This window comes from Plecotus auritus (genome assembly GCF_963455305.1).
Source record: "Plecotus auritus genome assembly, chromosome: 6".
Taxonomy (NCBI): Eukaryota; Metazoa; Chordata; class Mammalia; order Chiroptera; family Vespertilionidae; genus Plecotus; species Plecotus auritus.
In genome coordinates, this window is record NC_137773.1 from 95,289,169 (window position 1) to 95,312,370 (window position 23,202).

Below are 23,202 nucleotides of genomic sequence, written 5' to 3' on the forward strand. Positions count from 1 at the left end.
GTCTCTTTCGCTGTCTCTCTGCGTCTTTCTCTCATCTCTCCATCTATCATCTCTCCAACTCAGTCCCTGCGTCTTCCCTTCATGTCACTCTCTATGCCTCCCTGACTCTGTCTCTCCTGTTCTCTCAGTCCCTGGGGGCCGCGCCTAGGTCCCCGCCCAGAAGCCGGCGAGGCCGGGGGCGGGCCGGGGCGGGCCGGGGCGGGTCTGGCGGTGCGGCCGGGCGGAGTTAAAGGGCCGGCCGCGGGACGTCCGGTCAGAACCGAGGTGGCGACGCCGGTGATTCCGGATTGAGGGCCCGAGGCCGAGACCCGAGGGGTGAGTGCAGACGGAAGGGTGGGGGGCGTAACCCGAACGCGCCCTGCACTGGAACCCGAGGCGCCGCGGCTCCCGGGCTGACGGGGCGGGTGCGAGTGTATGCGCGGCGGCCTCGCGGATCCCGGGACTCAGGACGGAGCTGCGTGTCCGGGACACTCGGTTGCGGGGGCGGGGGGTATGGTGTGTCCCAGACGGTCGCTACTTTTGAGCGCAGATTTTTCTGTGCCCGTCGAGGAGTCCTGGGTGCATCCTTTCTGGGTGTCCGAGGTGGGCAGGGGCCTCAAGAAGACCCACCCCACTCTGCCCCCCAATCAGGATATATCAGACCGACCCACGCTCTGCCCTGTGCAGCCTCCTGAGCGCTGATTGGCATCAGTGGGATTTCATTGTCTTAAAAGGGAGGCTGTGCGTCCCACCGACAGACTTTATGCTCTGTTCCGGCTGCCCACCCATAGCAGGCACAGCACCACTGAGTGCCCCTGTAAGAAAACAGGGTGCCCTGCTGGGCCCGCAGAGGTAGCTGTGAGGGTTGTGTGAGGTCCTGCAGTTGATCCTAGCTGACATTTGTTGGATGCTGGTGACGCGATGCTCTCTGGTGTCCCAGGGGCCAGCCTCTCACCCCTTGGACCAGGCGGTAGCTAGCTGTTCCTGGACCATGCAAGGTGGCTGAGGCCCACCAGCTGGGGAGTATCAGGCTGAAGGTGGGAGGAAGACAGAGAGACAGTGGGTGAGCTGGGATTTGAACAAACCAGCCTTGTGTGACCCCAACATCCTGGGCACTTTCCAATGGCCCCGGCCTCTTGGTCTGTATAGCCCGGCTTGGGTTTCTAAGTGGTAACATTAGCTCTGGCCTGGCAGTCGGTGGTGACCTGAGTAGGTATCTGCAGAGGGGCTTGGATGACACAGGAGTCATTCACAAAATGGGACCCTCTTTCTCCCCTCCGGCAAGCCTTGGGCCCTGCTCTACGAATATTAGGTGGCCAGGTAACAATACTGAATACGACGGTGGCTCTAACAGCAATGAGAGGTTTGATCGAGGTCTTACTGTGTGCCAAGCACCAAGCTGAGCACATTAAAAATGCTGGGTTGTCATAACAGCTTCACGAAGTGGGTAATATGGTTCCTGTCTTCCTGAGGAGGAAATTGAGGCTCAGAGTGGTAGAGACACTCTCCTGAGGTCACACAGCAGAGGTTTATAGAATTCTTTCTGAGTCTCACATGTCAGCATGGCCACACTTGCTCCGGATGGTGCTCACAGACCATTGCAGCCCTGGGATGATCTAGGTTCCTACTGGTGGCTTTAAAACTTCTTCCTCTGCCCAGGATCTCCTGCAGTGGCCCAAAGCGGCAGCGAGACTGCCCCTCCCCACGCCAGTTTGTCCACTTGACCTTTCCCTCAGAACTGCCCCTGAAGTTCTTTCTCAGAACCTCAGAAATTGGGAGTAAGCTCTCTCTCCGTCAGGCCTTCTGGGGCCTGGCACTTTGGGAGAGTATGAGTCTTGGATGGGGCAGCCCTTTGGCAAAGAGGGGGTCAAAGAGGTGCCATGAGTCAGAATGGAGGAGTGGAGAATAGAGCCGGGGTGTGGGGTAGTGGGACCAGTGTCATGTGCTTGGCTGTCAGGCTGCCGGCGAGCCCCAGCGCCTGTGCTTCAAGGAGAGGCAGATAGATGGTTTCCGGCAGGTCAGGGTCTCTGTCCTGAATTCCTTCCTAGGAGCCCACACACCTTGTATGACAAGTCTTCGACTGGCGGCTGGGCCAACCTGACAAACCAGAGCTCCATGGGCGTGGGCCTTGGAGCCACTGGCACCTCCATCTCCAGATAACATGGGGCCTTAGCAGGACAGGCGGGGCCACCTCTGCCAGGGCAGGGCTGCTGGGTGCCCTGCCTGGGTCTGGGATGAGCTTGAAGGCTGGTGCCGAGAGGAGTGGGTATGCCAGCCTCCCACAGCACCCTATGTGTCAGCTTGGAGTTTCTCTCACTTCTAGAAAAATAGTAACAGCAGGAATAGGGACAATGGCTAAACTTTTGCATGCTACCCGCTAAGCCTCATCTCACTGAAGTGTCCTAAACAACCTTCACAGGGAGTGGGGACTCGACTCACTCAAGGCTGCTTTATTGGGGATGAGCTGAGTCATGATTTTGAACCTAGGCTGGTTTGAGTCAAAACCTCACATTTTGCAGGATGATACCATGCCCAAACAACTTTTCATTTTCTTTTAAGTTGAAGTGTAATGTACATACAGTAAAGTGCACATTCCAGAACTGGACTGTTCAGGAGTTTTCTCAAATTGCAACCACACATGTCACCAGACCCAGATCAAGAGAGGGAAACCTGCGGGTGCCCTACAACATGCTCCTCCCACCAATGAAAGCATCTTAACTCATATTTTCATTAATTTAAACTACTTAATTTTAAAATAGACTTTATTTTTTTAGAGACGTTTTAGATTTACAGAAAAATACGTAAGAAGCATAGAGTTCCAACACACCCTTTTGACTCCCTACAATTTCCTGTTATTAACGATTTTGAATGGGCAATATGTACTCATGGTATAGAAAATCAAAAAGTCCCTGAAAACGAAGAGAGAAAGTTAAGTCTCCCTGTCACTCCTGCCCCCAGTTCTTCCAGGCCCCTTCCAGAGGCAGCCACCATGAGAAATTTCATGTGGGTCCTCAAAACACTTTTTTAAAAAAAAAAAAAATATATTTTACAGAGAGAAAGGGAGAGGGATAGAGAGCCAGAAACATCGATGAGAGAGAAACATCGATCAACTGCCTCCTGCTCACTCCCCATTGGGTATGTGCCCGCAACCAAGGTACATGCCCTTGACCGGAATCGAACCTGGGACCCTTGAGTCCGCAGGCCAACGCTCTATCCACTGAGCCAAACCGGTCAGGGCCAAAACACTTTTCATATTTCTTTGCCTCACCTTTATCTCCTCAGTGCCCAGAACAGAGCCACACACATAGCAGGGGCTCCAAAACGATTTGCCAACTGAATGCTGGAGGAATGCATGTAGAGCACTTGGGGAAGGGCTGCATTCAGAGGAAGTCACAAGGCTCAGTAGTCATCACTCGCTGGCTTCTTGGCATCGCTGGGAGAATGATTATCCACCGTTAAATTGGTAAAGAAATAAATCCCCACGGCTACTTCCTACCGAGCGTGTCACCTGGAGCTGCCCATGCGGAGAGGCAGCCCAATCGCACGTCATTGTCCACAAGTCGGAGCCTCTGCCTGGGGCTTGCGACTTGGAGCTCTCTGTGCTTCATTTTGGGAGGTTGCCTACACCCCACCCCTCCCTTTCCTGGATCTTTTAGGGGGCAGAGCCCCTATACCAGGCAGTCTGTATTTTTTTTAAAAAAAGAGTTTAAATTGTGGTAAAATACACATAACATTTACTATCTTAACCATTTTAAGGGTATAGTTCAATGCCATTAAGTACATTCATATTACTGTGCAGCCATCACCACCATCCATCTCCAGAACCTTTTCATCTTCCCAGACTAAAACTCTGTTCCCATGAAACATTAACTCCCCATCCCTCCCTGGCCCCAGCCCCTGGCACCCACCCTTCTACTTTCTGTCTCTAGGAATGTGACTACTCCCAGGACCTCATGGAAGTGGACCTCACAGGATTTGTTTTTGGTGTGACTGGCTTATTTCATTTAGCACAATGTCCTCGAGATTCATTCATGTGGTAATCCGTGTCAGAATTTACTTTTCAGGGCTGAGTGATATTCCATTGTAGAGATGCACCCCATTTTGTTTATCCATTCATCCTTCTATGGACACTTGGGCGGCTTCCGCCTTTTGGCCCTTATGAATAAGGCTGCTGTGGACATGAATGCACACATATCTGAGCCCCTAGTTTTTAAAAATATATTTTATTGATTTTTTACAGAGAGGAAGGGAGAGGGATAGAGAGTTAGAAACATCGATGAGAGAGAAACATCGATCAGCTGCCTCCTGCACACCTCCTACTGGGGATGTGCCCGCAACCAAGGTACATGCCCTTGACCGGAATCGAACCTGGGACCTTTCAGTCCGCAGGCCGATGCTCTATCCACTGAGCCAAACGGGCTAGGGCTGAGCCCCTACTTTTACTTCTTTTAGAGATCCACCCAGAAATGGGATTGCTGGAACATATGGCAATTCTGTTTCATTTCTTTTGAGGAACTTCCATACTCTTTCCCACCACCTGGCTGTACCATTTTACATTCCCACCGGCAATACACATGCATTTTGGTTCCTCTGTATCCTTGCCAGCACTAGTTATTTTCTGTTTTGGATAGTAGCCATCCTAATAAGAGTTTGTGCCATCTTCATTTTAAGTCAGACCATCCCAGTGGGCCTCTCCAAATTTGGTGATGATCTACCCAGATCTTTTCCCAGGATGCAGTGACCAATCGAAACTTCATGTTTTCTGCACGGTTGATGTGGCCAGACATCAGCAGGTGGAAAACCTGTGAGTCTGAGCCCCCGGGGACACCCCCAGCTGGAGTGGGTGGGGAATGAGGCTCAGGTGGGGACCTGAAGGGCAGGGTTTCTTCATCTGTGTTGCTGGAGGAAGTAGGAGCATAGAGGGAACCCTTGTCTAGTAGGACTGGGTAGAAAGAAGAGGCGAGGACAGGACCCACCCTCTCAGGAATCTCCTTGGCATTGCCTGAGATCAATGGGCTCTCCCTGTGAGGGGATTGAGGTTGATCTCTGATGGGGTCTTCTGGGGCCAGCTCTTGTCTCCCTTAAGCTGGGGGAACTGACCTTTAGTTGCCTGCAAAATAGAGAGAATGAGCCTGGCTGGTGTAGCTCAGTGGTTGAGCATTGACCCATGAATCAGGAGGTCACAGTTCGATCTGGGTCAGGGCACATGCTTGGGTTTCAGGCTCAATCCCCAGTGTGGGGTGTGCAGGAGGCAGCCAATCAATGATTCTTTCTCATTCATGTTTCTATCTCTTTCTCCCTCTTCTTCTCTCTGAAATCAATAAAACATGTTTTGTTTTTTAAAGAAAAGAAAATGGAGAGAATGATGGGACCTCCCTCTAAGGACTGATTTAAGATTCCACGAGACAAGGCATGCACACCCCTGAGCGTGGTGCACAGCCTGCAGCAAAGGCACCCTATCTGGTCACTGAGTTATTATTATTGTTACCCACCCATCTTGTTTTGGTTGGTTCCTTCAGAAGCTGACCCTAGATCAGGGATTTGAGTGCAAGCAGTTTATCTGGGAAGTGATTCCAGAAAAAGCCGGTAGGCAAGAAGGATGTGAACCTGAAAGAATTGAAAACAGGGACTCAAACAAATACATGTCCACACAGATGCATAGCAGCACATGACCCAATAGGCAAAAGGTGGAGACATGTAAGATGTCCATCAACAGATGAATGAATAAACAAATTGTGATATATCCTTACAATGGAATGTCACTCAGCAGAAGAAATAAAGCACTGGCACATGTTACAATGTGGATGAACCTCGAGAACATCATGCCGAGTCAAAGAAGCCAAACACAGAAGGTCACATGTGGTATGATTCCATTGATATGAAATGTCCAGAACAGGTAAATACACAAAGACAGCAAGTAGATTAGTGGTTGCCAGGGGCTGTAGGAATGGGGGGGATGGGGAGTGACTGCTCATGGGGACGGGGTTTCCTTTCAGGGTGATGAAAACATTTTGGGACGAGATAGAGGTGATGGTTGCACAACAGTGTGAATGTACTACGTGCCACTGAACTGTGAACTTTAAAATGGTTCCTTCTATGTCATGTGACACTTACCTCAATTTAAAGAGGGAGGAGGTGAAGGTGGAGGAGGAGGGGGAAGAGGAGGAGAAAGAAGGAAGTGGGGCATTTCATAGAGAAACTTTCTATTGTGGCCAGCTGGAGTTTAATCCCATTGGTGGTGCATGAGGAACCCACACCTCAGGGTCATTGCACCCAAGGCGAGAAGGCGCTGGAGTCTTTATCTACAACACTCACCCTCATTGATGAGAGCTGCTTTGGGGGCAGGGCGTGTCTTACTTTTCCAGCACTCTGACCAGCTGCAGGGACAGAGAAGTCAGGAGGGATGTCCTGCAGTCAAGACTGAGGGCATGTGGTGGGGCACTGGTGCATCCATCTGGCCAGCCGGTGGAGACCACTGCTGAGGGCAGGAGAGATATGTACTCTTGGCATCTGGAACTCACATGTATTGCGCACCTACTGTGTGCCAGGCACACCATGCTTGACTCCACAGGTCACTGTGCATGTGCATATGGCATATAGGTGGCTGGAGGGCAGTTTCCATCTGCACTGACCCCTACCCCATGTGTCCCCCCAGGATGCTGCCCATCACGGAACATCTGCTGCGCCTTCTGGGACTGGAGAAGACCGCCTTCCGCTTGTATGCCGTGTCTGCACTCCTCCTATCCCTGCTCTTCTTCCTCTTCCACCTGCTGCTGCGGTTCCTGCGGCTCTGCTGGCACTTCTACGTCACCTGCCGCCGGCTGCGCTGCTTCCCCCAGCCACCCCGGCGCAACTGGCTGCTGGGTCACCTGGGCATGGTGTGTGTGGGCTGGGTGGCCAGGGCTGGGCAGATCCCATGCATTCAGGGAGCCTGATGGACTGCGGGCTTCCCTCATCCCCCCAAGAACCTGGTTGGAGCCAGGATGTGAGACTGAGGCTCAGAAAGGGCAAGCAGTTTGCCCTAGGTCACATGGCTGGGATGGGGCAGAGCTTACTGCAAAGTTTTCTCTGTAATTCCAGGCTATTGCTGTACCTTTCATATGATATAGGTTATATATATCCTATGATATAATAAGATATAATATTCAGAATACAAGTACCAATGACTGTGAAGTTCATCAGCTCCTAGGACCCTGGTGGGAGATGAGGGGGGCATGGTCCTGTAGATTTTGTTGCTCCATCCCCAACCCCAACTTGGTTCCATACTTTATCTCCCTCTTTAATGTTGTAGTCCCAGGTCATGGTGCCAACCATTTCCTTGAATTTTATTTCATTTCTTTCTTTCTTGATCCTCACCTGAAGATACATATTTTGTAAAAATTTGATTTTAGAGAGCCCTGGCCAGTGTGGCTCAGTTGGTTGGGCATCGTCCAGTGCACTAAAAGGTTGCCAGTTTGATTCCTGGTCAAGACACATACCCAGGTTGCAGGCTGGATCCTTGGTACGTGGTGTGCAGGAGGCATCGGGTCAATGTTTCACTCTGATATTTTGCTCTCATATCGATGTTTCTCATTCTCCCTTCCTCTCTCTCTAAAAATCAATAAATTGAACAAAGATTCTTTAAAAATTTGATTTGAGAGAGAGAGAGAGAGAGAGAAACATGGATGTGAGAGAGAAACATCAATCGGCTGCCTTCTGTACTTGATCGAACCCGCAACCTTTTGGTGCTTGGGAATCGACTGGAGATAGAACCCGCAACCTTTTGGTGCTTGGGCTGACACTCCAATTAACTGAGCCACCCAGCCAGGGCACACTTTATTTCTTATTTCATATGTATGTGCCAAGTATTATACCAGGCGATTTATAAATGTTTACTCCTTTAGTCTTCTGGACAATCCTAGGAGGTAGGTCCCATTACTATCCTCATTCTGCACCTGAAAATACTGAGGCTCAGAGAGCTTACGTGACTGGCTCTAGGTCACACAGCTTGTGAATGGCAGAGCCGGGTTCAAACCCAGCTATCTGGCTCCAACACACCTGCTCTTAGCTCTCTTCCTCAGCTACCTCTATTTTCTGGGTAAGAAAGGCCGGACTTTTCTAGAAGGGCTTCGCAGGCCAGGGGGAGAAAACCAGACTCCTGAGGGTTCAGAGGCCCCACGCTGAGTGTGGAAGAGAACTTGGGAGAGGTAGTAGGGACCTGATGCCCTCATCTACCATCTACTGCCTGTGTGACCTTGAGCAAGCTCCTTCACCCTCCAGACCTCAGTTTCCCCATCTGTATTGCAAGGACAGTGATCATGCCTAACAGCCTCATGGGATTGTTTTGATGATTCCTGCCATCATCTCTGGGGCAGGCTTGGCAGGGAACCGGCTACGCAGTGGTGGATGTATGAGCTCAACTTCTGGGTCCTGCAGGGACAGAAGTATCTAGAAATATTTTAGATACTGCTTAGAGGGAGTGCCTCAGAAGAAGGAAGTGGGAGATGCATTTCCACTCAATAGGACAAAGAACATTTATTTAGTTTATGTTTTGGGATTATCCCCCTGGGGCCAGCACTCGTCAGGTTTTGCCTGTTTGGGCCTGAATCCCATCCCTCTCTTTCAGACTCACCTCTGCTTAGGCCTCCTGCTCCCCTGTTGGACCAGGGTCCAGCCTCCTCCCTGGGCCCCTGCTCCAGTCTCACTTCTTCAGTCCATCCCCCATCCTGTCTCTAGAAGGATTCTTGAGTCCACCATGTCCCTCCCCTGCTCACACTCTCCATGGCTCCCCACTGCTGTCTGAAGGTGTTCAAGGCCCTTTCTACTCCAGCTCCTAACCTCCTCACCTGTTCTACCAACCCCCTCCAACCCCATGGAATGACTTCCTATTCCTGTAACAAGACTCCCACTTCCCCCATTCATGGCCTTTGTTGAAACTGTGTCCTCTGCCCAGAATATAATCTTCTGTTAGATGAACTTCTACTCATCTTTCATGCTGAATCTCCAATGCCCTTACTCCTCTGGTTTGGATGGTGGTCCTATAGGTAATAGTCAGGCCCTGGCACCCTGGGCAGTTGACTAGGGCGGGTTCTGAAGTCCAGTCTTGACCTTGTGGACCCAGCCACCCTCCCTGGGCCATGAGACCTGGGTGAGGCCAGTCTCAAGTGTGTGAACAGTCTCAAGGCTGGTCCTGATAGAGAAGGAGACATAGGAGCCAGGGAGGAGACATAGGAGCCAGGGAGGAGTCATTTGTTCATTTATTCATTCTGTAATTGCTGGGCCTTACCACTGGCCAGGCACTGGGTTAGGCCCCTTCGGATCTGAGCTCTCCCCTAATTCTCACAGCCTGTGAATTAAGGATGAATCTGCCCTATATTATGGATTCCATCTTTGGGGCTCAGAGAGGTTAAGTGGCTTGCCCAAGGCCACACAGTGGCTGAGGGCGGATTTGAGTTCAGATGCATCTGACATTGAGCCTGAAGTGTTTCTGTTTCATAGAGCATGTTGGTTCAGAGCGGGCATGTTGTAGCTGGGTGGCCTGTGTTCAAATCCTGGCTCCGCCATAATGGCAGAGGGTGCCAGTGCCTGTCCATATCCTCTGGGCCCATTTCTGGGTGCAATAGCCTGACTTCCGGCGGCCAGCACCTGTGTTCTGGGGCTTTTTCCAGCAGCAGGAGCCCACTCTGCTGTGTGTACTGCAAGCCTGAGAGTTCAAGCCCCGGGAGGGCTCTCAGCCATTGACGATGGGACTGTGTGAGTTGGTGGGTTGACTCTGAGATGCGTGTCCCACAGAGGTCCCTCGTGGCACCGAGCCCTGGTTGCCCATGGTGGTTACTTTCTTGACAACTTATTCCTTACTGACTACCTTCCCTCACTCTGTCACTTCCCCACTTCCCCTTGTTTTTTGGGATCACCCAAATCAACTACTTGCCCTAGAACTTTTGTCTCAGGACCTGTTTCTGGGGAGGCCAAACCAGGACAGTCACTTACCTGCAACTTCAGATAAAGTAAAATGGGGAAATAGTAGCAATTCTGTCACTGAGTTCTTGTGTGGGTTGAACATATAAATCTATGAAACATGCCCCAAACAGCGCCCAATATGGCAAGCACACGCATGTGTTAAATATGACAATACTAGTACTACTTTATTACTAACAGAGCAAAAACTTGATAAATACCAACCATCATCATTAATGTGTTTACTGTCCCTGTGTTTTGTTTTTTTCTTGAACATCAGCTGTGTGTCAGGCCCCGTGTTGGGGTCCTGATGCTTTGTTATTTCATGAATTCTCTCAACTGTCCTCCGACAGAGTTGATTCATACCCCACTTTTCAGATGAGGAAGTGGAGGCTCAGCGAGGTGCAGCCAACGGTCTGCAGTCATGTAGCCCTTCTCGGCTTGTTTTGAGGGCAGGGAGGTGGCAGGGGGGGAAGGACTGGCAAAAGCTGGGGCTGGACACCTCCTCACTATCCTTTTCTACCATCCCCACAGTATCTCCCAAATGAGATGGGCCTCCAGGATGAGAAGAAGGTGCTGGACAACATGCACCATGTGATCTTGGTGTGGATGGGACCTGTCTTGCCACTGGTGGTTCTGGTGCACCCTGATTACATCAAACCCCTGGTGGGCGCCTCAGGTAGGTGGGCTGGGCCTCTGAATGATGTGTAAACCCTCAACTCCCAGAGTCCACCAGGGCTTCTAGGCAGGTGGGCTATCCAGAATAAGGATCATTTGAGTAGGGCTTTGAAGAATGAATAGGAGTTCACCAAAGCAGAAATGGCAATACAAAGAGTGGGAATAGCATGGGAAAAGGTATGGCTAACAGTGTCCCAGGAACTTTGAGAGAATGCCCATCCACTGGGAAGTCAGAACCAAACATGTTTGGATAAGTAGTTGTTTGCCCAAGATTTTGTTAACTGATTGTTGCTTAATTCTAATGGCACTCCCATCATTTGGGTTCTGACTATCCCAACCTATAGCCTGCTTTCTTCACTTGGGCTGACTCTGACTGGTGGAGAGAGAGATCTAGAAGGATTGTTTCTTCTGCAATCCACACCTACCCCATTGTGTAGGACTCCCAAGAGTGCGTGGTAAGCTCTTGCTCAGCCTTCAACACCCAGTTCCAATGACCACCCCCCCCACCGCCGCCTCCCTGGAAGGTTTCCCCAACTCCCCAGCAGACCATACCCCTCTCTCCAGGACTTTCCCATTCTCAGTCCAAACTGTTTAGGGTTGAGTGTGTCTGTCTCTATCTTCAGTGTGGTCTCGCATGTAGCTGGGCACCTTCAAAAGCATCAGGGCACATTTGAGAGAACAGGGATGAGAAAGAAAGAGTCCCAGGAGGTTTAGGATCTCTTGCCTCAGCTTGGGCCTCTACAAACATACATCTGGAGACTGCCTTCAAGGCTGCCACCAGGAGCCATGAAAGAGTGAGGGGCTGTCATCCTTCCCTCCCCCAGTGATGCCCTCCCCATGCCTTTATAGCCCCATTGTTGCATTTGTGAGGAGTGACCATCCCCGTTGCACAAAGGAGGAACTGAGGCCCTGGGAGAGGTGACTCTTCCAAGGGATGGGCACTGCATTTGGGAAGAGCCTGGGGGCCAGGCCTTGGGGGGGGGGGGGGGCGGGTTCCAATCCTGACTGGAGCAATACTTGCTGTGTGACCCAGAAATCCATCCAGGCTCTCAGGGCCTCAGTTTCTGATCTGTAAAATGGGGCTGTTGTGAAGACTCAAAAATATAATGTAGGTAGGTGCTACGAAGGGTTTCTTCTCTTCTGTCTTTTTAAAAAATATATCTTTACTGATATCAGAGAGGAAGGGAGAGGGAAAGAGAGATAGAAATATCAATGATGAGAGAGAATCATTGATCAGCTGCCTCCTGCACGTCCCCTAATGGGGATCAAGCCTGCAACCCAGGCATGTGCCCTTGACTGGAATCGAACCTGGGACCCTTTAGTCCCCAGGCCGACGCTCTATCCACCGAGCCAAACCAGCTAGGGCTCTTCTGTCTTTTTAATATACTTTTTTTTTCTTTTTCTCCCTGCCTCTTCCTTTTCTCCTTCTGACCCGCCCCCCTTCCCTCTACTCCTCAGAGCATTAGTTTCCTAAATTTCATCCTGCATGGTTTGAGATTCCAAGTAGATCAGGAAGTAGAGCCCCCCCTTACCCCCCACCCCCATGAGCTTGGCACTAAGTAAATGCTGAAGCTTCTTCCTCTCCCACCCCTCCTTCAGGACAGGCAGGATATCCACGGCCTCCCCCACCCGAGGAGCAGGATGGGGACTTCAGGTTGGGGAGGGTGGATGGGGCCTGGCCTCAGGGTGCCCCTGCCTGTCCATGCCTACCCGTCTGGGATGGACAGGTCTGGCCCAAATCCCAGACTCCATCTCCCTCTGGGGCCTCCTTGGGGGTGTTGCTGCTCTGAGCTTAAGCCAGCACAGCTGATGGGCCCGGAGGAAGGTGTGAGTCCTCTTGGACGCTCTGTGTTTTTGTTTTTTTTATCTCCTAATGGGCATTTGGGATAGAGAGCATTAATGGGACAAAGTAGGTGAAAATGCTTTACAGAGGACAAGGCATGATATATAGGCATATAATTATAGCTTGGTTTGATACATTCATTTTTTATTGAGATGGAATTCACATAACATGTAATTAACCATTTTGAAGTGTACAGTTTAAGAGTGTAAGATAATTAGTGTGTTCACAGTGTTGTGCAACCATCCATCGACGCTCTCTAGTTTCAAAATTTTTTCATGACTCCGTAAAACACCCTGTACCCATTAAGTAATCACTTACCTTTTCCCCCTCTCCTCATCTCCTGGTAAATATTAATCTACTTTCTGTCTCTATGGATTTCCATATTCTAGATATATCATAGGAAAGGAATTATACAGAATGTGGTCTTTTGTGACTGAATTCTTTCACTCAGCATAATGTTTTTGAAGTTCATTCACATTGATCGGCAATGATCAGGACTTCATTCCTTTTCTAAGGCTGAGTAATAGTCCATTGTATGAATATACCACAATTTGTTGACTATTTAGGTTGTTTCTACCTTTTGGCTGTTATAAATAAGGCTGGTAAGAACACATGTGTACAAATTTTGGTGTGGACACATATTTTTATTTCTCTTGGATAAATGTATCTAGATACCTAGATGTATCTACCAGAAAAAAAATTTGTGGGGTCATATGATAATGCTATGTTTAACATTTAAGGAACCTCCAAACTATCTTCCATGGCAGCTATGCATTCACTTTTTACTAATAGGGGCCTGCTGTGAGCTGGGGACCCAGATATTCATTTCACAGGTTCTTGACACCAATGATTATAATCATAGTAATAAAAATAGCCAACAATTAGTTATTCATGTTACATGCACAAATATTTAATGAGCACCTACTATGTGCCATAACATATTAGCCCATTAAGTTTTCATAGGGCTACCAATGAGACAAAGGCAGGATTGTTCTATTTCACTGTTGGCAGATGAGGACATGGAGGGGCACAGTAGTAACATGTCCAAGTTTACATACCTAGTTAATTGTAGGGCTGTGATTTGAACTCAGACTTGGCTATCCCAGAGGCCAAGCTCTCAACCAGATCATATGCAGCTTCCTGCTTGGCACCATGTGGGGGCTTTTCTTATATGACCTCTGCCAGGGTAATTTTACCATCCCCTTTTTACTGGAGGGAAAATTTGTGGAGGAGGCAGCCTGGCATTGAGCGGATAGGGTTGGAGTGGAGGAGGGACCCAAGGATGGGAAAACAAGGGTTCAATTAAGGAGAGAGTTTGGAGAAAGCCTTCTGGAGGAGGCATTAGTGAAACTGGGCTTTGAAGGATGCATAGGAGTTTGCCAGATTAGTAATTTCAGGTGGAGGATCCTACTAGTGCAAAGGTGCAGATGTGTGAAAGTGCTGGGGAAATTCAGGTGATTTGGGGTGTCTGGAGTGAAGATGATGTGTGTGGAAAAGTAAAAAATTAGATGGGAGCTGGGCACAGGGTACCTTTGTGCAAAGCGAATGAGCTTGTGTTTTACTCTGGGGGTGATAGGCAGCCAGGGGAGGTATTTGAAAAGGACAACCCTTGGACAGGTCTGTGAGTCAGAAGGCCTTCTGGGAGTCCTAGCCTGGAGTCCAGAGTCCAGAGAGGAGAACAACCAGACTCCCACTTTCATCTCCAATATTTCTTCTTCCAGGGAGCTTGCCTTGACTTCCAACAGCCTTTTCTCTGTGCCTCCCTTCTCTCATGACACACTTCCTACCATCTTGATAATTGCATGGCGTGCCTCTGCTTCCCTTTCCCACCCACCCCACCCCGAGCTCCTCCAGGCAGGGCGTGGAGCTGAGCCATCTCTGGGTTTCCAGCATCATCCAGCATGGGTTGGGCACAGAAAGGTGGCAGAAGAGGTCTGTGTTCAATGGGGGAATGAATGAGTGGACAAATGACTATGTGCATGATTGGCCAATTCCTGGGGAGTATGTGTGTAGGCAGCTGAGTCACAGCTCAGATAAAAAGTGACATCACGAGTTTCAGGTACTTCCTTCCTAGGCCCCTACCTATTCTGTCCCAAATCTGTTTAGCATATAGAAAGGGAATTCACCCACTCACTCACTTAACCATCCATTCATTCATCCATTCACTAATTCATTCGCTCATCCATCCATCCATCCATCCATCCATCCATCCATCCATCCATCCATCCATTCATTCTTAGATTGATTCATTCATACAATAAAAATGTATTTAGCACCAATGTATCAGAGATGAACGTGGTCCCTCCTCTGAAGGGGACTGTTACTGGAGGGATACAATCTGGAGTGATTGGTGGGGAGGATATGGCATTCACACCGAGACTAGAAAGATGAGAAAAGAGTGTTTGAGGCAGAGAGGCATCTGGTGGAAAGAAGCAGAGCAAAGGGAGAACACAGCTTTTTCCAAGGAGCTGAGACAAGTTTTATGATGTTAGAGCATTAAGTATGTGTTGGGGGTGGGAGGGGATAGAGATGTTTTGAGAGCGGTCTGGACTGGGGTAGTTCACTTAGGGCTTTGAAAATGGGCTGAGAAACTGGTGCAGGAAGGGACATGGTCCGATCTAAAGATCCCCATGGGGCCAGGGTTCAGGATAGGCTGGAGAGGTCAAGGATGGAGGCAAGCATAGAAGATATAATTCAGATGGCCTGAGCTGGCAGAAAAGTGGGGATGGATGAAGTTGAAGAGGGCCATTATGGATGGGGAGCACAACCTGGGCAAAGATTTGGAAGTGAGAGACAGCATGTGGGGTTACTTAGTGGATGTTGAAGGATGAGGTGGGAGAGGCACACAGGGGCAAGATGGGACAGGGATTTTGATGCTAACCTGAGCTTGAACTTTTTTTACCAGGGCGATAGGGAGCCATGGGAGGTGTTTGAGCAGGGGAGCCTCATGTTCAGGTCAGCATGTTATAAGGATCTTTCTGGGGTAGGTGTTAGGATGGATTGGAGGGGTGAGGTGGGAGGTTGGAGCCCAGAGAGGAGCCCCAAGGAGGTCAGAAACAGAGGTCAAGGGTCAGAATTCTGTATTGAGTCATCATTGCTTCTCTGTCTCCACAGCCGCCATTGCCCCCAAGGATGACCTTTTCTATGGCTTCCTGAAACCTTGGCTAGGTGAGTGTGGGACTGGGTAGGCTGGGGCTTCAGGGAAGAGATGGGTGGAGTATGAGGTTTCTTGGAGTGTTTCAGAGTAATAGGAGAGACCCCTAACCTCAGTCTTCTGGGCGCAGGGGATGGGCTACTGCTCAGCAAAGGTGAGAAGTGGAGCCGGCACCGCCGCCTGCTGACACCTGCCTTCCACTTTGACATCCTGAAGCCCTACATGAAGATATTCAATCAGTGCACCAACATCATGCATGTGAGTCCCAGGGTTTCACGGGAAGAGGCTGTCCTGGAAGTGAGACTGGTCAGGCTCCAACTCGTGGGTGAGCCATGTGATGCCAGGAAGCCTCACTTCCTTTATTTATATTGGGCTTGTAGTGAGCATGCAGCTGGTCCTTGTCAGCCAGGCTTTAAGTCGGCATTCTTTGTGCCCATTTGCTGTCTCTCTCTTCCAGGCTAAATGGCGGCGCCTGGCGGAGGGTCCAGTGGTCTCCCTTGATATGTTTGAGCATGTCAGCCTCATGACCCTGGACAGTCTTCAGAAATGTGTCTTCAGCTACAATAGCAACTGCCAGGAGTGAGTATGGCCTACCTGGGGAAGCCAGAACCAGTTACTTTAAGGGCAAGGTGGTGGGAGGAGAAAGGTGGTGTTAGGCACCTATGGGCTGCTGGTGCTCTGCCAGACAGGCTGTGTGGTTCCAGGAAACTGACATCACCTCTCTGAGCCTGTTTCCTTATCCCCTCCCCGCCATTAGAATCCCAATTCCTTCCCCATAATCATGGTGTGGGAATTAATAGGTGCTCAGTAAATGCTGGTTTCCCTTATTCTATGAAGACTATATGGTCTTTGGAAAGTACCCCCCCGCCCCGCCACTTTCTGAGCCTCTGTTTTTTTGTTTGATGACCATCCCTGACTGTCTGAGAGATGCTTTAAGCATAAAATGATATAGCACTGCCCTGGAACACAGTAGAGCCCAGTGAATATTTGTTGAATGAATTAATAAGATAACAATTGCCCTGGTTCATTCGTTCATTCATTCATCAGATATTCACTGTGTACCTACTATGTGCCTGGCAGTATGCTAGCTACTGGGAATATGGTAGGGAAACAGACAAAAACCCATTTCTTTGGAGCTTATAATCTAGGTGGGGATATAAGGAATAAGGGACACAATGAATGTCAAGTTTGTAGCACATAGTAGGTCCTCAATAACAAGCTTCTGACTTTGTTACTCAGGGCTTTGCAGGGATATGTTTCAATTGGGTAAGATGGACATGACCTTAGTAATTAATTAATTAATCTAAGAAATATTTACCGAGTGCTTACTATGTGCTATTCCTGGACTAGGCTATAAAAACAGTGGTCAATAAAACAGACAAGGTCTTGCTCTTCTGGAACTTATATGTTGGTGGGGGAAAAAAACAGTAACCATGAACAAATAAATAAACAAAAAAATGACAGACTGTGAAAGTGTATGAAAACAAGCACACTTCAGGACCAAGGACAGCTCCTTGAAACCCCACCCCAGTGATTTTGTTATCATTGTTTTGTTTTTAAGTCCTCATCTGAGGATATATGCTTTGCTTGATTTTTAGAGAGAGAGAGAGAAATGAAGAGAGAGAGAGAGAGAGAGAGAGATGGATCTGTTGCCTCCTGTTTGCACCCAGACCAGGGGTCGAACCCACAACCTAGGTATGTGCCCTGGCCAGGAATAGAATCCAAAACCTTTTGGTGTATGGGATGACACTCCAACCAACTCAGCCAACTGGCCAGGGCTGTTGTTATTGTTTTAATCACAGCTTTACTGAGATGTAATTCACATACCATACAATTCACTCATTGAAAGTATACAATCCAACCATAATAAATTTTAAAATATTTTCACCAAAAAGAAACCCTGTATATTTTATTTTATTTTATTTTATTTTATTTTATTTTATTTTATTTTATTTTATTTTATTTTATTTTATTTTATTTTATTTTATTTTATTTTATTGGATGATATGACTTTATTGAGTTTATCCACCAGAGTGGAAATAATGTCTGTACAAAACCATACATTTGTTAATGTAACTTTTGTATCACAATTAAAATCCAAACAGTTTTCTAAAAAACAGTCATCTCAATCAAAACTCATTACGTTAGAATCAATAGATTCTTTGAAGCCACAGTTAACACTTAAATAAGGTTAAGCCTCAAATGCAGACATTTGGTTGATAGGAAAGCTAGTTAAATTTCCAACTTGCTCAAATAGAATGACAAAAAGGCAAAATGGTGTTTTTCACAGAGATACAGTCCACTGGATTCGCCAACACTGGACTCAAAGTACTCAGAGTCCTGAGATAAGAAATCCAGGCATCCTTTAGACAGACTTCTACTGTCTTTTCTTCCCAATCAGAGATTTGTGGGTGTGTGGAATGACATCAGCACTAGCAAGCGTAGCCTTGATGAGAGAGTCCAATTCCTTTTTTAAAAAATATATTTTATTGATCTTTTACAGAGAGGAAGGGAGAGGGATAGAGAGTTAGAAACATCTATGAGAGAGAAACATTGATCAGCTGCCTCCTGCACACCCCTCTACTTGGGGTGTGCCCGCAACCAAAAGACATGTCCTTGACTGGAATCGAACCCGGGACCTTTCAGTCCGCAGTCCAACGGTCTATCAACTGAGCCAAACTGGTTAGGGTGAGAGTCTAATTCTTCATCTCCATGAATAGCAAGTTTCAAACGAGGAGGGGTAATTATGTTTTACCTTTAAGTCTTTTGATACATTTCCTGCCAATCTAAGTGCCTCTGTGGTGAGGTAGTCCAGATAATTGCGTTGTACACAGCAGCAGCCGTGCCCGCATGTCCTTGGCTGGTCATCCTAGATTTTAGGTGTCCATGAATACAGTTCAGTGGAAACTGTAAGCCGGCCCTCTGTGCGCAAGAAACTGCCTCCCCCTGGCCTTTCCGGAGTCCTTTCCAGCCTACTGCCAGCCGTTTCAAATTCTGCTGAAGCGGAAACAAGCAAGGCCGGGAAAGGACTAGTCAGACACCCGGCGAGAGCCCACCGCCTACACCAGTGGTCGGCAAACTCATTAGTCAACAGAGCCAAATATCAGCAGTACAACGATTGAAATTTCTTTTGAGAGCCAAATTTTTTAAACTTAAACTTCTTCTAACGCCACTTCTTCAAAATAGACTCGCCCAGGCCGTGGTATTTTGTGGAAGAGCCACACTCAAGGGGCCAAAGAGCCGCATGTGGCTCGCGAGCCGCGGTTTGCCGACCACTGGCCTACACCATCACACTGTGATTCAAACTGCCCCTATATATTTGAGCACTCCTCCCGGAACCCATTTCTCCTCCAGATCTAGGCAATCACTAATCTTCCTTCTGTGTCTACAGAGTAGTCTACTATGGAAATTCATAGATGGAATTATACAGACTTTTGTTCCTGGTTTCTTTTACTCACCATAATGCTTTCAGACTTATCCACGTTGTAGTTTGTATCAGTAATTCATTTTTTTAAATTGCTGAATAATATTCCACTTACTGCATAAAACCACATTTTGTTTATTTGATTATTTGTTGATGGACATTTGGGTTGTTTCCACTTTTTGGCTATTGTGAATACTGCTGCTATAAACATTTGTGCACAAGATTTTTAAAAAATATATATTTTATTGATTTTTTACAGAGAGGAAGGGAGAGGGATAGAGAATTAGAAACATCGATGAGAGAGAAACATCGACCAGCTGCCTCCTGCACACCTCCTACTGGGGATGTGCCCACAACCAAGGTACATGCCCTTTACCAGAATTGAACCTGGGACCCTTCAAGCCACAGGCCAATGCTCTATCCACTGAGCCAAACTGGTTAGGGCTGTGCACAAGTTTTTGAGTGTATATATGTCTTTAATTTTCTTGCATATATACCTAGGAGTGGAATTGCTGGGTTATATGATAACTCTCTGTGTAACTTTTTTGAGGAACTGTTGGACTTTTTCCTAAAGTGGTTTTTACCATCACTTTAGGATCCCACCAGTAGTATGTGAGAGCTCTAATTTCTCCATGTTCTCACCAATACTTGTGATTACCTGTTTGTGGAGTTTTTTTTGTTTTTTGTTTTTTTTTTGTTTTTGGTTATAGCCATCCTAGTCAGGGTGAAGTGGTATCTCATTGTGATTTTGATTTACATTTGGCTAATTATGTTGAATATCTTATCATGTGCTTATTGGACATTTTTATATCTTCTCTGGAGAAATGTCTATTCATATCCTTTGCCCATTTTTATTTTTTTTCTCTTTTATTTTATTTTATTTTTTTTAAATAAATCTTTATTCAGATTATTACAATTATTTCTCCTTTTTCCCCCCATAGCTCCCCTCCACCCATTTCCCACCCCACCTTCTGCCCTTACCTCCCCCCCACTGTCCTCATCCATAGGTGTATGATTTTTGTCCATTCTCTTCATGAACCCCCCATACCCCTTCCCCCTGAGATTTATCAGTCCACTCCCTTTCTATGCCCCTGATTCTATTATATTCACCAGATTATTCTGTTCCTCAGGTTTTTAATTCACTTGATTTTTAGGTTCGCTTGTTGATAGATATGTATTTGTTGTTCATAATTTTTCTCTTTACTTTTTTCTTCTTCCTCTTCTTTAAGAATACCTTTCAGCATTTCATATAATACTGGTTTGGTGGTGATGAACTCCTTTAGCTTTTTCTTATCTGTGAAGCTCTTTATCTGCCCTTCAATTCTGAATGATAGCTTTGCTGGGTAGAGTAATCTTGGTTGTAGGTTCTTGCTATTCATCATCACATTGAAAATTTCTTGCCACTCCCGTCTGGCCTGCATAGTTTCTGTTGAGAAGTCAGCTGACAGTCGTATGGGTGCTCTCTTGTAGGTAATTAACTGTTTTTCTCTTGCTGCTTTTAATATTCTCTCTTTGTCTTTTGCTCTTGGCATTTTAATTATGATGTGTCTTGGTGTGGTCCTCTTTGGATTCCTTTTGTTTGGGGTTCTGTGGGCTTCCTGGACTTGTAAGTCTATTTCTTTCACCAGGTGGGGGAAGTTTTCGGTCATTATTTCTTCAAATAGGTTTTCAGTATCTTGCTCTCTCTCTTCTTCTGGCACCCCCATAATTCTGATGTTGGTACGCTTAAAGTTGTCCCAGAGTCTTCTTACATTATCTTCAACTTTTTGGATTTTTTTTTTTTTTTGCTTTTTGCTTTTTCGGTTGAGTGTTTTTTGCTTCTTTGTATTTCAATTCTTTGACTTGATTCTTGGGTTCCTCTATTCTGTTTCTGGGTCTCTGTATAATATTTTTTATTTCAGTCAGTGTATGTTTAATTTCTAGTTGGTCCTTTTTCATATCTTCGAGGGTCTCGTTATATTTATCGGCCTTTTCTAGGATATTCTTAAAAAGTCTTATAACCGTGGTTTTGAATTCTATATCCAGTCGTTTGTTTTCCTCCATTTCTTTCGTTTGTGATCTGATTCTTTGACCCCGCATTTTCACTGATTCCCTGAGTTGGTAAGGTAGATTTGTGTGCTAGGTTTCCAATATGGCCCAGTGGGTCTGCCTCCCCAGTTAACCTGAGGTGGACACTCTTGGTGCACCCCTTTGTGGACTGTGTGTACAGCCTTGTTGTAATTAAGTCTTTATTGTTGTTGGTATCACTGGGAAGAATTGACCTCCGGGCCAGTTGGCTGTAAGGATCAGCTGTGTCTATGCTGGGAGAAGTTCGGTGCTGGAGACAGCCTTATAGGATTAGACTTGCCAAATTGCAATAGCCTCTGTGCTCAGCTTGGATGGGGTGGAGTCTCAGTTTTGGCTTCCTGTCAGCCTTGCCCTTGCGCGCATGTGCGCTTTCAGTCCTCCGCCTTCCCCAGCTCGAGTCTCCGCCTGAGAGTCCAGACTCCCCCCACAAGAGCGTGGGTCCCCAGGTGCTCGCCTGGAACTGGGGTTCACTGCAGTCAGAACTGGGGCTCAGTGCCGTCAGGAGCCTCTGACTCCCTTTCACTAGGGAAAGCCTGTGGCAACTTCCGCAGCCTTTGTGCGCACTGGCACGCGCCCGCGCGCTTTCAGTCCTCCGCCTTCCCCGGCTCCGAGTCTCCGCCCGAGAGTCCAGACTCTCCCCACAAGAGTGTGGGTCCCCAGGGGCTCGCCTGGAACTGGGGTTCACTGCAGTCAGAACTGGGGCTCAGTGAAGTCAGGATCCTCTGACTCCCTTCCACTAGGGAAAGCCTGTGGCAACCTCCGCAGCCTTTGTGCGCACTGGCCTGCGTGCGCCTTCAGACTTCTGCCTTTCCCAGCTCGAGTCTCCGCCCGAGAGTCCAGACTCCCCCCGTAAGAGCGTGGGTCCCCAGGGGTTCGCCCGGAACTGGGGTTCAGTGCTGTCAGAACTGGGGTTCAGTGCGGTCGGAGGCTTCCTTCCCCCTTCCACCAGAGAAAGTCAGCCAGGCTCTCAGCCGCCCTTCCTCTCTGCGCGCACAAAGCCCCTTTGCCGTACCTCCAATTCTCTGTGAGCTTTCCTCTTTCCTTCTAGTTGTAGAATTTTCACTCAGCCAGCTTTCCTGTGGTTCTGGATGGTGTCCGTTCTGTCTTTTAGTTGTAGTTTTGAAATTGTTGTGCGAGGCAGCAGTTTGGGTGTTTACCTATGCCGCCATCTTGGTTTCTCCCTTTGCCCATTTTTAAATTGGGGTATGTCTTTTTTATTATTGAGTGTTAAGAGTTCTTTAAATAGTTTAGATACAAGTTCCTCATCAGATACATGATTTGCAAATATTTTCTCCCGCTCTATGGGTTGTAGCAATTTAATTTTAGTGATGTTACATAAATTTGGAATTCCTCATCCTTCTTTGGGCCTGTTTTAAAATGCACCCAGCCCTAACCTGTTTGGCTCAGTGGATAGAGCGTCGGCCTGCGGACTGAAGGGTCCCAGGTTCGATTCCGGTCAAGGGCACGTACCTTGGTTGCAGGCACATCCCCAGTAGGAGATATGCAGGAGGCAGCTGATAGATGTTTCTCTCTCATCGATGTTTCTAACTATCCTTCTCCCTTCCTCTCTGTAAAAAAATCAATAAGATATATATTTATAAAAACCCCACAAATTTAAAAAATAAAATAAAATGTATTCAGGTATGGTGAGGCCCAACAGTTCAGAAAATGATTGCCATTGAGGTTCCCAAGAGGAGGAAAATGCCACACTACACAGGGCCACATGGAGAAGCACTAGGACTGTGGTCGGCAAACTGCAGCACGCGAGCCACATGCGGCTCTTTGGCCCCTTGAGTGTGGCTCTTCCACAAAATACCACGGCCTGGGCGAGTCTATTTTGAAGAAGTGGCGTTAAAAGAAGTTTAAGTTTAAAAAATTTGGCTCTCAAAAGAAATTTCAATTGTTTTACTGTTGATATTTGGCTCTGTTGACTAATGAGTTTGCCGACCACTGCACTAGGACAAAGCATGGCAAAAGCCTTTTGGGGGTGTTTCTAGGAATAAATGGGAAATGCAGGGTATGCAAGCTTAGGATTGGCTAGTTTGGAATATTTCAGCAGGCTCTGAAGCAAAAGGGTGCACCTAGCTGTCCAGTCTTTGGCCCTGGGGTGATTAAGGCAGG

General features: G+C 47.7%; 1 protein-coding gene across 2 annotated transcripts in view; it reads left to right on the plus strand.

Moving 5' to 3' along the window:
* The first annotated feature begins 219 nt into the window (after positions 1-219).
* Positions 220-23,202, plus strand: part of CYP4F22 (cytochrome P450 family 4 subfamily F member 22) — a 30,666-nt gene continuing 7,683 nt past the window's right edge. The window contains exons 1-6 of one of the 2 annotated variants that reach the window (XM_080672021.1): positions 220-315; positions 6,635-6,857; positions 10,450-10,594; positions 15,551-15,604; positions 15,721-15,848; positions 16,048-16,169. In XM_080672021.1, coding sequence (XP_080528147.1) covers positions 6,636-6,857; positions 10,450-10,594; positions 15,551-15,604; positions 15,721-15,848; positions 16,048-16,169 — 671 coding nt within the window. In that variant the 5' untranslated portion in view covers positions 220-315; position 6,635. Of the gene's footprint in view, positions 316-3,261; positions 3,443-6,634; positions 6,858-10,449; positions 10,595-15,550; positions 15,605-15,720; positions 15,849-16,047; positions 16,170-23,202 lie in introns of those variants that run through there. The other variant, XM_080672022.1, reaches the window with a different exon arrangement.